Source organism: Manduca sexta, chromosome 15 (genome assembly GCF_014839805.1).
Source record: "Manduca sexta isolate Smith_Timp_Sample1 chromosome 15, JHU_Msex_v1.0, whole genome shotgun sequence".
NCBI lineage: Eukaryota > Metazoa > Arthropoda > Insecta > Lepidoptera > Sphingidae > Manduca > Manduca sexta.
The window spans coordinates 8,625,758-8,641,147 of NC_051129.1; the positions used below are offsets into that span (position 1 = coordinate 8,625,758).

The window sequence follows — 15,390 nt, forward strand, 5'->3', positions numbered from 1 at the left end:
TAAAACTCCGCGGTGGCCCTCTTCGGCGCATTAGGGACGGCCGCGGGCTTCCTCTGACGTTGAAGTGTCTAGTCTGCCACCGCAGCCGCCCCTGAAGTGCTTTATATACATGTCGTATTTACGATTATATTTCGACTGCTTGCTTTCTCGTGTTCATTCTCTTATTAATAATATTAAATTATTGCATTAAATATATTCATTTCCTACCCTCATGTTTTTAATGTTGGTATTCGTACATTGTTGTTCATGTCGTTATTACTCTGTGAAGTATGTTGTTATTCTTTATTGTTATCACTTGTTTCTACTTTGTTGTCATCTGAATTCTGATATCGTTTTTTTACTATATGTGTACAAAGAAATTTATAGTGTATCTGTCTTATTTGATGTTGGCAAAATTGTCCCAAAGGCCAAAGCCAGTTGTGTGAATAAAATAAAACTCATATTTTGAATATATATTATTTTATAATATATTGATGCTCCACTCCGTTTGGTCACAGCATGATGTTATATAGCCTACCTCAATAAATGAGCTATCCAACACTAAAAGAATTTTTCAATTTGAACCAGTAGTTCCTGAGATTAGTGTAATAATAGTAATTTCTTTGTATAAAATTAAATCAAATGGTAAATTGAGCAAAATAAAAATGACTGCATGATTCCCAGTAATTTCACTCTCAATGTCCTTCAAACCAAAACACTATAAAGCTTTTCCAATGCTAGATGGTGGCAGAAATAAACCTTCTTGTGGTAACAATTGCCTGGATTCTGGCATATACAAGAAACCTCAAATGCAATATAATTTGTTATATAAAATAAAGAAAAACCAGATTGAAGAGTATCACTGGGTTCGGGCCAGGCACTCTTCACAGTACTTAGTCAATGTTAGGAAAATAGAATCAAAAACATCAGTATTTTCATGTCAAGGTGTAGTGTTTCCTGAACATATTTTGTAAGTCTGAATTTATTTCCAGTACTCTAGGAATCTCAAAGATTACCAAATTTCTCAATATTACATTTAGATATTTGTAAATGCAGAATTTTATTGAAATACATTTCAGGTGACTATTGTACCTTCATGTATAAAACAGAAATAAAATATTTCATGTATGATACTAAAACTTATCTCTATACTGTAGTCTCCTTTGGACATGATGTTTCACTTTTATATGAAACTCAGGCTGTATGTAGTTACTTTCCAGAAAATTAGAAAGAGAACTGATATATGCGTATGAATAACATATTATGAAAAATTCCATCTAATGTCTTTATGATATCTATCTTCTAATATTAATTGCTAGATGTAATTACAAAACAAAAAGTGAGTAGCTAGAAAGTATAAGTATAATAACATATTAAATATGTTACTGTGTTTTGGCAGTACACTAAAGTGCTATTCTGGTGAGGACGTCTGTAATATGTATGGAATTCAGAAAATAATATTCTTTTGCCAAGGTTCGAGCTTTCTTTTTGTTAACTCAATACTTTAAGTTATAATTTTAAATGTACCACATACTTTCAATGCCGTAACAATAAGATTCTCTGATGGGCTATAATTTAGGTGTTGGCTAAGTTTAAAATTATCTCTAATAGAATAACAATAAGATATCTTCAGCATCATTGGAATATACACACATATATGTTAAATAGTTATGGAGTACACAGGAATTGTTATTGCTGCATAAACAAAACTTATTTAGATAAGTATAGAACAACATGATGTACCATGACAAAATAAAAGCACCACAGTGTATAAATAGATAACAAGGAAATAATCTTTATATTTTATTTTGAAATAAAATGTTATTATTTAAAATCCTTTCATAATTTCTTATTAATATTTTTAACATAGAAAATGTTAAACATAATTACACTGGTACATAATTTTATTATGGTTGAATATGACAACTAGATTAATCTTTTAAAGTAAGGAAAAGTATTATCAGAAAACCATAACAGAGTTAATCATTTTATATATTTATTATAACCATTCTACAAGTCCACCTATTAGATTTATCTCACTGGCTTATTTTTTAACTTATTTATACATGAGATTTATCATACATTTAGAAGAATTTCAAGGTATTAAAATTATTGTTTTATTTTGCCTACTGCAACACTTACTGATAATTGTGTAGAATACATAATAATTTTGAAAATATATTAGTAATAAACTCTTGTAAATTAGGATATCATAAACATTTTCTACCATGCAACACAAGCAAATATGTTTACAAATGATAATGCATATATGTGTTTTGAATAATTAAAATAAATATTAAATTTGCATTTTAGGCATTGATTGAATACCCTCAAACTTAGATATTGATTATAACCAAATAAATTACTTCCACAAATACTACAACACACCAGAACAAGGGGAGAGAAAACACTATATTGAGATCAATGTTGAGTTATATATAAATCTCTAAGCACCAATTGGACCATTTGTTGTCCTAATTTATAAATGTGAGCTATTTTGAATAACTACAGGGAGGTAAGTGTTATTTGTGAACTCCAATTGTTGTTAGTGCCAAGTTTTGTTTTGTCTCATTGTTTAATATTTTAAGTACATAAATGCAAACTCGTAATTTATTTACGAAGTCATAAAACTCCACATTATTTAAACTATAATTACTATTTGAAACATTTAAATAAATGCAATATCCAATAATCGATGAGAAGCAAATCTTACGCTACTTGATCGTAATAAAATTGTAGGTATAATAATCTATAATTATAGAAAAATGTCAGGTAAAAGCGCCTCGTTTCGGTAGTTAAAGCTATTGGGCATGACAAAATCGAAGGCCGCTTCAATAGCGATAATAATATTCTTCTTAAAGGATTCTTAATTATAATATAAAGTGTACATCTACATGAAGACTGGACGTTTCATTGAACAAGTTTCTATTTCATAAGACGAATATATAACAGGAATAACAAAAATATACTGACCTTATAAAATAATCACGTTTTCTCCAACTTGGTGCAATCCGGTTTGCCACATCAATGCCAATTTGTAACACATTTCCGTGTGATTTATCACAATTTCACTTTTCACAATATTCAATAATATTTTACTATTATGCACCTACTTACACTACACGCCCACAAATAGCGTACACAAACAGCTTTCAGAAGCTAAATTTCTATGTAGATACATAAAATAAACGTCAATAACCCGGGCCAAGCGGCTACAATGGTGAGATTGAAGAATCTTTCTCTTTATGAAAACAACTTCGATTGTTCGTTTAGGTACATGAAAATCAGTAATTCTATTAAAAAATATAAAATTTCATGTATTGTACATAATTTCATTCATAAATAAAATAAAACCACTTTGATCTCTCCCGTCTTAGCCCACGACCCGGAGTAACAGTGTTACTAGAATGAAATACACGAAATACTACTACTAGTGATGCTAAAAAAATCTTTGCAAGGCTCGGTAAAAGTCCTTTACTCCCAAAAAAATATATATTTTGTATGTGAATCAAAGCTATGGTAGATAAAAAGCGTTTGTATTTCTATATCCAGCACAATTCGAGTTAGCCAATAATATTAATTATTGCGGGCCAAGGAAGTGAAATCCAATTGCGGGCAAGTATACAGTAATACCAACTTAGAAATTATATTACACCACCGACGCGACGTATGGGAAAAAATTGTGCTTAGGCAGCTTTATGCAATGGAAAATTCCGTGATACATTCGCTTATGTTCGGACGGTTTTTCGATGAGTTGAGAGGAGTCTTAAATATATTATTTTTCTCACATAATATTTACTGATACCGAGACTTTATTTATCAAACTTGTTATAATAAAAGCTATTTTATGTTCAACAATTCAGTAATTGAGAAACGTTTTCCTTACGAAATTCTCACTTATTATAAATAAATAAAATATAGATGAGAGATTATACCAGACATAACATGACAAAAACAACAAAATAGGTCGAAAACATTTTTTTTATCATATAAGGTACATTCGGGTATGATCGTATAAGGGGTAATATCGTATAACAGAAGAATACCATAGGAATATGGTTATTTTTTAGTTTAAGCTACATAGGCGCCGACTCAGTATCTTTTTGGCCAGCTTTATATACATGCTACAGCAGCTGATGCTTCAATCAAGAACAGTGTTGTGTGCAGTCAAATCAAGAAGGTCGATCTCGCTCTTAACACTGATCGGGACATCTACTTTATTTTGTGAACCTTATCGTATTTGCTTTAGAAGCGTTATTAGAACGAAGTGAGAACTTACATATCCTGTATCCGATCTTTCCTAAGGGTTATTAACTATACAAATATTGTCGCTTACACAGAGAGAATTGAAAGGTGATTAAATTAATATTTTAAATAATTTAGCTCTTAAAATTACTTATATAACTATGGACATTTTAAACTCCAATACAGTCTAGCTTTGAGGCGCTGTATCCATTTTTCAAATTTTGCGTTACATTTCTGAATTCAGAATCTGAGAAAGGTAGGTATAAGCCCGGCCTTAGAAGCAAATAAAACATTATTTTTACGTGATTCTTCTTCTACAGCTTTTGGAAGCGAAGCCTTTGTGTAATAATAAATTATTGTCAAAAAATATAATGGGCATTTAGAATGTACTTTCTTGCGAATATAACTAATATGGCTTTTGTGTGCACTGGGTACGCGATATTACCACATAATATAGAACTTATTGTTATTTGACCATCATTCTATAAGGTTAAAATCCGTTTCAATTTTTACTTAAGATACTTACTAGATTTTTCTTGCGACTCCCCCTACGTGATAATCTTTCTTGTAAGTAATAAAAGTCAGCGAGCATAAATATAAACTACAGGTTCACATATAGGATTACGCCTTTTCCCTTTTTACGGATGAGCAGAGGTGTTGTCACACTTCACATTTTGTCAGATTTGGTTAATTTTTTTCTGATTACTTTTTGTTTATAGTAACGGTAAGTAAATAGCATGGAGTTAATAATAATGCATTAAACTATGGTAGGTAGTTATCTTATAATGCTACGTTTACACGCTTGGCAAGTCGCGACAAGCGTCCACTAACACAAGCGTGTGAACAGGGTGTTTGGCTTGGCTTGAGCGGACTTGTCGCCGATCTGGGATACCGTCGTTTTATGACACAGATCAAAACCGTTTGCGACGTATTTACACGTTCGTGTGTTAGTGTCCAAACTCAACTTCCGCGTCCATTTATGTCATGTTTTTCTGCACAGTTTGCCTGTTCAGAAGACACTAACACACGCGCAGACCGTGTAAATGGCATCCAAGCGTTTGTAAAGGCTTGGTGCTTGTTGAAGCCTCATCACGCGCGTAAATGTAGCATTACATAGGCGCTGCAAAAAATAAGAAAACAAATGATGAAGCCATATCTATAGTTGTGTCAGTTTTTAATGATTGGTAAATTTTTTTAAGTAATACGAAGATTATAAAATAACACAACACTTGCGTTGCCGGCGCCAACGAGATTCAAGCGACCGTTGCTTGTATGCCTTTCGAATTCTCTTCTTGTGGGTTTTGTTAGTGACTTTGTTACTGACTCTAGAATCTTTGGATTGAACTCTAGCGCATTCGCATGGAGAACCCGCCCGTGTGACGGTGTCCATAGCACTAGGGCACTTGCTTTTGCGCTTGATGCATTTTTTGTAACATTTATCAGGTTCTGGACAGGGCGCTGGTCTCGGTCTGTGCCGATGTACACTGCATGTCGGCGCCGATACACATGGCTTTATGCTTTTAGTAGAGTAAACAGCTGAAAACATTTTAAAAATTTATATTATTAGGCAACAAATATTTTTTTATGGCATGCACAAGAAGAGTTGTAGATGAAATAGGTATTAGTACTACAGGCAAAGCTTGGAAATTAGACAAGGAAGAGGAGAATAAATGTTTGGGCGCTCAAAATTCTTATTAACTTTTCTTAAAACAGCAAGTTGTCATTTCACCTTGGTTTTTTGATATATCTAAGTAAGTATAGTAAGCCAGCAGTTCTCTACCATTTCTAAATCCCGATTTACTTTTACACTCTGTTTTTCCCGAAGTTGGACTAAAAGCTTTTGTAAACATAAAACCAAACGAAAACTGAATTTAACTGTTATTCGGAAATTATTCTAAGACCTTACTTTAAGCCTTTAGTACGTATTAAGAACTTAGCGCATTTGCTAGATATGTAGACCAATCCTGAAATCAAATAGAATTTCATTTCGTGATGGATGAATTTTAAATTAAAGATTTTCTTTTAATTTTGTGCGATTTTCATTTTTCATTTAAAGTCAATGTTTATTTCCTATTGTGTGTAGTAAATTGAAAATTACGTATGTATATACTACATAATCAAGTGTCAATTATTAATGCTCCAATATTAGGCACTTACATGAAAACATTGACCTGTATAATATGTAGTTACGCATATCATCAGCCATTATCTACTAAAGGTCAACCCTCATTTTAGAAATGTTGTTAATATATTACGTAGGTACTAATTATCACATTTTATGTTTTTTTAGGATAAACTTAGTGTGGTCCTGAGATTCAACAAATAATTACCATATATTTATAAGAAAAGTATCAACTTAATTAAACTAGTGCGTTATTTATTTTATGACCAAACTGAACAATAAAGTAACGTATAAGCAAACATCATTGGATATTTAAACACAATAAACGATTAATAAAATTCTTAGAGCAAACTTTCACTCTAAATCTAGACATTTTTCGTTAACGTGTTACTATTGAGTAAATGGTGTTTAACCACGCCATCTCACTTATAAAATAACACAGTAATGTCTTTTCTCAAGCCTTCCCCCCGGACCTCTGCCCCTGTTTTGTCGCTCAGTTCTTATCCTTCCTCTTTTTCGCATGTACCGTTCATAATAATTGGTTCCCGTTTCAGCGTCAATCTCTTTTAATCTTTCTTGTTTCCGCTTTTCACGAAGGAATCTTTCCACAGCACCTAAGCTTCTAGAGCTGGTAGATTTTGGAACAATTTTATTGCCATCAGTAACTTTAGCTCTAGAGCGTGTTGCCATGATTGATACGGCACTTGAACACGGTTTTACTCTTCTAGCGTGACTGCGTTTTAGGCATCTTTCAGGATTCGGACAGGGCGGCCCAGTGGGGTGACATCTGTGCCGTCCATGTTCTAAGCAAGCTGCTATCGGTGTGCAGGGTGGATGAATAGAGGGAGCCATTTAACTAAAAACATATAAAAAAATAATAATCTATTACCTATATAATGTATTTTTTTATATAAATAAAGCAATATCTATCTATTTAAAAAAAACCAGCCTCGATATAATAATTGTTATTTGTTTACCTTGCAGGACGTGTGCCACGTTTAATAAAAAAAATCACCAAGATCGAATGTATGAATTGCAATAAAGGGTCACATCATATAATAAAAAATATAAAGAGAAAAAAATAATACACATACTTTATAATTCAGCAATATTTGCAGTAAGTATATAGCTTAATAATCCAGAAATTAGTTACATTATTGAGTTACAATATTTCACAGCGTTTCTTTTTAAGACGACCTCTATGACCTTTGCCCGCACAACACTCTGATGTTGCCCTGGTTGAGCCCTTGTCTCGTGTATACTTCAAGTAACTGTGGCTTCCGGTTAATCTGTCTTTTTTTCTCATTTTTGCTTCCTTCGATTTTTGTTTCAAAAATTTTTCTACTTTGGACACATTTCGAGGGTTTGCGGCGCCTTTGAATTTGCCACAACTGCTACATTTTGCCTTTGATCTTGTAGACATGATTGAAACAGCACTCCGGCAGGGCTTTATGCCCTTCGAAATTGTTTTTTTTAAACATTTTTCTGGATTTTTACAAGGCGGCGGTGTAGGGTGACATCGTATCGGTTGGCATGATGCTGAAGGAGTACACGGGGGATGGGACATAGGTGCCATCGCTGCCAAGTTTACTCTGAAAATAATAATAAAGTGAAAGTAATTTAAAAATATAAAAAATATAGTAGAAGCCAGCTTCATTAAACTTTTATTTCTGCCACTCAATTTATATTAGTAATATTAATACAAATAACTTACCTATATTATAACACAATCAACACTATACAAAGAGCACGAAAATATGTATTAATCACCATAATATAATCTTAAATCCCGCATTATTAAAATCACAATTATAATAATATAACATGCAAGTGATACTCACAATACTTGTTCATGTTATAATGTACTTCGGGAGTTACCCAGTCCCTCGGCCGGCTTCAAAATTTTACACTAAAGTTAAAAGAAAAAATATTCTTTTTAAATTAATCTTTGAAGAAGGTGGAAACAAAAGCCGAAAAAATAATTTAAGTTTTAATTAAGTACCTAAATTTTTTAATAAATAACTGGCCTGCTTGCTGCACTTGTTGCATTAATGTAGGTAATAGTTATTATTGGCTTTTGTTATGCACCTATTCATGTACATCCACAACTTTGTACAAAAGTTCAATGCCTGTTTCGCAAACCTTGTTTATTGACCATTAAAAATGTAAGACACATTTTTGCTTCGGATAATTAAGAATATCATCAACTATGTTTGCAATTGAACTTTTGTATGGGACATACTCGAACGTATTCTAAAATTATAATAATGGGTGGCAGACGATAATTCAACGAGGCTGGCTTCTTTGTACAAAGCTGTCAATATACCTATATATGTCTACATTACATTCCATACTTTTCTGCTATTCAAAAACTTACCCATAATATATAAAGATAACACGGGGGTTCTGAATTTCTAAATAATCTATTGCTTCATTTTGAGTTACATTAAAAATCTGTTTTTATTGATTTTAAGTCTGACACTGCACGTTTTTGATCTTCAATTTTTAATTTTGAAGTTTCATAATCTTCTTTCTGATTTCTTTACATGGACAGTTGTACAATACAATTTCAGACTTTTTGGATAGACCATTTTGCAACCTCAATCTTTCGATAATTACATTAAATTCTCGAAGCTGCATAAAAATATTTATTTATTTTCACTTTATATACACATATATATCGGCATAGATCTAATGCCAAAGGCATTCTCACCCATTCAGGGGCGGCCTTAACCGACGCAAGGCCTCGGGCGAAATCTAAAAAAAACGACAAGAGGCCCGGTCAGAACAAAAAAAAAGTTCCTCGGCTTTCGTCGGTAAAATCGTCAAAAAAGGTCCTCCAAGGCATCGCGCGAGGCCCCTATAAGCGCGAAGCCCCGGGCGGTTCCCTGGTTCGCCTCCCTCTAAAGCCGCCTCTACTCCCAGTCACTTTAGGATGATATAAAGATAAATAAGGAGGGTAGATGCATCAAGGTAACTTGATACTTAACGGTTCAAATAAACATACATAAAAGTAAAGAGGCAATAAATAATAAATTTATATGCATATTAAATACAAACATAAAATAAAAATATTACAAATATTTAAGTAAATACATCAAATATAAACTTTTAATACTTATGTGCCAACATCCTACGAATCCTTGATTCCCCTGGCGCAGGAGCTTTTTGCGCATCTCTGCTCTAAAAAGAGGTCGATGTATCACAAAATATGTGCGTTCATTTTCTGAGCCAATAAGTACGTTAAACTCCATCATTTGAACGTAGTTAACCTTGAAACTTCATAGGTTCTTACGAATAAAGGGCTTTTAACGCGTAAGAATCCTCCACACCTGCCTTTTACACCGAGCTTTTTGCAACAGGGGGCAACCAGAAATGCTGTTTGCCAGGATAAATTCATTTTATTACTATAATCATTGCCTATACGTTAAGGAACTGGGTGGTTGAATCCCGCTAAATGACCAGATATGTAAAATATACACGGTCGTGTGCGCACAGCGCAAGCCGTATGTTCTTCCTCAAATAAAACTACATTTGAATATAAGCTAAGCTTTTTATTTTAACATTAAGTATAATCGAATAACATTTACAATGCCACATAAAAATATATAATGCAGCTCTTATACTTATAATTTTACATAATATATATTTAGTGAATAAATTAACGTGTCGAAAAAATAGAGCGATAAGCAAAATATATCACATTTAAGGTCCTAAATTATTAAAACATATGAAAATATAGTAGCTACTCGTAATACTTATACCTCCTAGAAATTTTTGAAGGTACTAAATTCAAGCGACTATAAAATATATAATTTGTTTAGGTATGTACCGTGGGACAGCCAGCAGCGCGACCCTCGTTTTAAACTCGTGTAATAAGATAATATTAAATTTTTATACAAATTTTTGGTAATGGATGCAGTACAAAATTAATATTGTCATACGTCTGATCAATATTTTTTTTATGATAAAGGAATGTGAAAAACTATAGACACAACTACAGAAACAAAATAGTAATGTTTAAATGCTAAAATTTATGTTTTTATTATTGATGTGCAACACCTGATGGTGTCATGTGATAATGGGGACAGTGCATTAGTTTTCTTTCTTCGATGTTGATTCTTGATAGGTCGGTGGCTGGTCCTGGAATGGAATATGTTATTCAGTGTCTATGAGTGTATCCAAATGCGCTACGAAAGCGCGTATTTGCGCAATACGCAAGCCGCACGTGTTGCGCGCGTGCTAACCTGTTATCGTGACACGTCATACAAAGCAACCTTACCTACTACAAGAAGTAAAAGAGTAGACCGAATACGGTGCGCACAATCGCTAATGTTCTGAAAATACTGTATACTAAAGATACTTCGTTAAAACTTGTTTTGCTATTGGTTTAAACATTGTAATTCACTGAAGTAAATGATTTAAACTATGGTATGACGCAAGAAAAAAATGATGTTAATGTTACTTTATTTACAAGGAGAAAATTAGTCGTAGTTTCTACTCTCTGTCGATTGCTATAAGCTGCGCCAACCCAATGTTAAAGCGCCAAAGCGCCGCGCTAACGGAACTTGAAAGGAAGGTTTTTTGTATAAAAATCCGTAAAATTATATTGACTTCCATTTCTTATCATAGAAATAAAAATAATCGAATCTTAATTATTAATACTTACATTGTAAGGCGGAGGAACATAGGCCGTCTGTGGTCTATTTGGATCATAGTAAGCACTTTGGGCGGCCTCAGCTGCTTTCGCGTCTGTAAATGTAATTAAATCTACTGCAACCTCTACAATCTGTTACGCTAAATATAGTTTATCAATGTATACTTAACTAGAAATTGAGAATCTAAATAAATAATGGCGCTATATAAGATAATACGCTGAAAGTTTAAAGTTCTACTAAATTACATAATATCGTATACAATATCTATTATTATTAATACAAGAAAAATTTATTCCATATTAAAAAATAATAATTTACAAAAAATATATTACGATATTTGTGCTTTTTAAAAAATATAATAATCTTCGAACCTGCAGCAGATATTCCGGTGGGCGCATGAGGAGCGAATCCGCCAGGATAGCCAGGGGGTGCAGTGGGACTGCTTGCAGCGGCACCAGGCCCTGCGGCTCCACCCATTCCAGAAAAGCCTGGTCCAGCAGTGTAGGCTGTACCCATTACGCCAGGATATGGTGGTGGGCTATTGGAGACAAACACCGAGTTTGGTGGTGGCTGGTCGGGGAAAGCCTGCAATGAATGAATGAATATACTGAGATACTTTGCGTATATTAAATTGCCTTTAATGTGCCTTTAATTTTTTTTTTTAATTTTCTTTTAGGCAAACGAGCACACGATCCGCCTGATTGTAAACGCCACCCACCAATAGACTTATGCAATGCCAGGGCGCAGCCAAGCTGCTGCCTACCTACTACTGGCACCCTTTTTAATCCTCCTTTAAAAAAAACAAGTCATATACCATAAACATCAACAGTTTTATCAAGCGACATGCCCATGAACATCTCAGAAAAGAAAATGTCCTTGCACCTAATAGTACCTACGTTATATTTACGGTATTCATATACTTCCACATCAGGAAATTATCCAATTGTGTTATATGAGTAATATTGTTAAATTTCACATTAGGTACTATTGACGCACATGTAATGCGAAATGACATGGCGACGCAGTGTTTACGTATATCTTATCTCTATGAAGAATATCTAGACTATATTGTGCAAATGTAGTAAGATAATCTTACTTAATGTCTTAGTTCTGTAGGATAAAAAAGCCTAAACTCCTAATATATTTGAATTCTAATACCAGAATAATGGCATGTTACATCTGGTATTAATTGATGTCTTAAATTAAATTACAATTGGGTGATCCACCCAGTATTGTCTTCTACCAATTACCTATGCACCAATAGGAATTTTTATACTTGTATGTATAAAAATAAATTATTATTCATTATAGGTACTCACGGAATACGGTGGCACCCAACCATAATATCCTTGCGGGGGTGGGGCATACGCTGGCGGTGGCGCGGCATGCCACGGGCCAGTTGGTGGCGAGTAAGGTGGCGGGGGAGCGTCGGGAGCCATGTGACGAGAGGCTGAAAAGATATAAAATTATTTAATATAAATAAACTATCATAATGAGTTTTTTTTACAACATTTTTACAATGTATACAATACGATTGTCGAATCCAGTCGAAAAATGAATAAAACGGTATCCTACAAGCTCCAACCAGTTATATTCATTCATTTTATTTTGTACACAATGAGATATCATTGAATCAGTAGACAATGTCACAGGCGACAACTTACACACTCACTTTACCTGATAACAAATCTAGGAATTTTTATATTATGAATTACACACAATTGATGTTTGGTAACTGCAAGAATATTGTTTTATATGATTCAACATACACACACTATTATAATATGATTCTGTTGCTCACAACAAACAGGATTTTCTATAATTTAGAACAAATATACTATTTACCTATTGATATTATGTGGTGTACTTACCCAAATGTGCAGCTTTCAACATAGCCTGTCCATATTCAATGGCACCACCAGACTTAAAGGTCAACTTGAATTTAACTTCACCAATGAAATTGCCATTTGGCTGTGCTCGAACTTTGCCTTTAATGTAATTTGCAGAAAACATTGGTTGTTCCACTGTAACCTATAAAAATGAATTGGCAATAAGAAAATAATAAGTACCATTTAATGGAAACCCCCAATAATTTCTTCAAAAATGTTGATGTACTTGATTCTGCTATTTTAACCTTCCCCATATTGTTTTAAATTCATATTCAAAAACAAAAATTTCCATGTGTTGGTATACTAGATTACATAACATTTTATTTCAGTGTGCAGATTCTGAAAATAATCATTCAAATGTATTTTTTTTTAAAACAGATATTCAGAGTTTCTATATATAGCTCAAAAAATAGAAGGAAAACATCTATCAAAACTTTACTTTAGTTGATTGGATTTTAACCAAATGATTTTGTGAGAGATTCCAGAGTTTAGGTAAAAGCTAAGTCCTTAACTACAGAAAAAACATTTATAAGAATCTGAAAATCTATTTACCTGATCTCTTTAACCATTAAAATTGTTGTTTGAATACCATAATTTCCATATATTGTATAATTATATAATTACTACAACTGTCTTATTTTGGGAGAATTGTGGGTGATACAAGAAAACAGGTAATGTAACTGGTTTCAGCACTCACACAGATATATTTTTTTAATTAAAATTTTTTCAAAGGTCTTTCTAAACAAGTTATTTGATGGCTTGTGCTATTTTAGGAAAAAAACAAGAGAAAAGATAATTGCATATACATATACAAAAATATTTCCCTCAAATTATGAAGAATATCAGAGTATACTTATATCATAAAACACAAAAGCACTGACATTCTTTTTATTTAATTATATGTACTCAATATTCATATACATGCTAAAAAGGTTACTTACATCCTGCAGGGCAATGAATGGGAAACTGAACGACCTCATTGGATCAGAGAGATTTTTTGAATTATAGATCATTCTGTGGGTGGTAAGGTACATGCGGCCTTGTTTAGCCCCCTTGAACTCTGGTGTCTCATTTCCATAAAACTCCACTGTCACATTATCCGAAAATAATATAATGCTGAAAACAATATTACATAATAATATGGGATGAAAAATATGGTAAAAATATTATATGTTTTAAGTAACTATTCTGACAGACCCTATGTTATATATTATAACTATAATAGACACCCCTCTATTATTAGACACCCACAGGTTAACTACATTGGTTAGAAATATCATCTCATTGCACACAGCCATAGTAGTCTATAAGTAGTTGCCAGCAACCAGATAGGGCTTTGAGGGTTAACATTGCATATATTATTTGATACAATTGTATTATTAACATTACATTTTAATATGTTTTTTTACAATTTTTATTTTATATATCATATTTAAAGGAGGCAGGGGACGCAGATCAGCAGCTTCCCCTGGCTATACTTATTTAAAGCAGTACCTAGTTACTTGTGCTGAACTATTAGAATCAACCAGACAATTATGTTCCCTCCCTGGAATTATTTATGTATATGACTAACAGCTGAAAGCTAGGTATACTCATTAATAAATGGGGAATAACTACATAAAGTTGTCTAAAAGATTTCCATTTTGCAAATTTGCCACTTTTAATTGGCCGCGTGAGATTGAAATAGATTATGTTTGCTTCTGCTAAATGTGGTATTAGCAGCTTTGTTATATTTTAGAATGTCTAAATTTAGGTTATTTCCCAAAATTAAAGTTATTTTCCGCCCAGACCCATATATAACCCATAATTTTTAGACTCTGAGAACTACGTAATAAATGGGATTTAAAAAAACTATTTCAACCCTAAAACAGTAATTGATTTTTTAACTAAGACACCCGAGCAATCTTGGTATATAAATTTTGATCAGAAGAAACATCTATATACGAGTAATAATTGCAGCGATGTAGAACATTCTATTGTGCAAAATATTATATTGTTATCAGACAAACAAATTGATGACTCACCATTCTCCTGCGTGTATTAACACACCGTGATCAGCATGAGCAGTGTTTAGCGACATGGTATTAAAAAAGAATACTAAACATAAAGCTCATAGAACCCGAACACATACACTGTTGCCACTTTTGGTCACCGTAGCAAATAATTATATGAATATTTATTCACTTTGATTAGTTTCTCTTGGTAATCGCTATCACTATTGAGTTTGACAGCTGTCGCCAAAGTTTCAATGTTGCCATTCTATAAAATTTGGAAATTTCGTTAGATAAGGAAAAACTACTTATTTGTGGAAAAAATTCTACATATTTCACCACCACCACATACTACATCACCTTTTACATCGATAAATGGAAAATTGGGGATTTCTTTGGTCCTCGAATCATTTCAGGATTATTGGAGACTTGGACCACACCACATACCGTTTTAGAAAAATAAATTGTAGATCCTTCTGTTATTTTCCCCTTCGCGGTTCGCGTTT

General features: G+C 32.9%; 2 protein-coding genes and 1 long non-coding RNA gene across 3 annotated transcripts in view; all 3 read right to left on the reverse strand.

Moving 5' to 3' along the window:
- LOC115444413 overlaps positions 1-3,390 on the reverse strand; it is a 37,149-nt gene extending 33,759 nt beyond the window's left edge. Inside the window, exon 1 of the mRNA XM_037438780.1 lies at positions 2,953-3,390. The gene's annotated coding sequence lies outside the window, so the exon portion shown is untranslated. The remainder of the gene's footprint in view (positions 1-2,952) is intronic.
- A 1,989-nt stretch (positions 3,391-5,379) lies between these two features.
- LOC115444415 lies at positions 5,380-8,803 on the reverse strand. Its single transcript, XR_003938726.2, has 3 exons — positions 8,724-8,803; positions 8,188-8,255; positions 5,380-5,760 (listed from the first exon to the last, which is right to left on the reverse strand). It is a non-coding gene; the product is annotated as an uncharacterized LOC115444415 (long non-coding RNA).
- A 1,499-nt stretch (positions 8,804-10,302) lies between these two features.
- On the reverse strand, positions 10,303-15,143 carry LOC115444414 (WW domain-binding protein 2). The gene is made up of 7 exons (XM_030170190.2): positions 14,918-15,143; positions 13,835-14,009; positions 12,876-13,035; positions 12,324-12,454; positions 11,376-11,589; positions 11,016-11,098; positions 10,303-10,489 (listed from the first exon to the last, which is right to left on the reverse strand). The coding sequence occupies exons 1-7, from the start codon at positions 14,971-14,973 to the stop codon at positions 10,442-10,444; spliced, it is 867 nt and encodes a 288-aa protein (XP_030026050.2). The 5' UTR covers positions 14,974-15,143; the 3' UTR covers positions 10,303-10,441.
- Positions 15,144-15,390: the final 247 nt, after the last annotated feature.

What these genes read in the sequence shown, in the direction of transcription:
- LOC115444414 (XM_030170190.2), bottom strand. Translation starts at nt 14,973, where the DNA reads ATGTCGCTAAACACTGCTCATGCTGATCACGGTGTGTTAATACACGCA. An exon ending in CACCGGAATATCTGCTGCAG is followed by an intron (nt 11,099 to 11,375) that starts GTTCGAAGATTA and finishes TTACATTTACAG; the next exon opens with ACGCGAAAGCAGCTGAGGCC. An exon ending in ATGTTCCTCCGCCTTACAAT is followed by an intron (nt 10,490 to 11,015) that starts GTAAGTATTAAT and finishes ATTCCATTCCAG; the next exon opens with GACCAGCCACCGACCTATCA.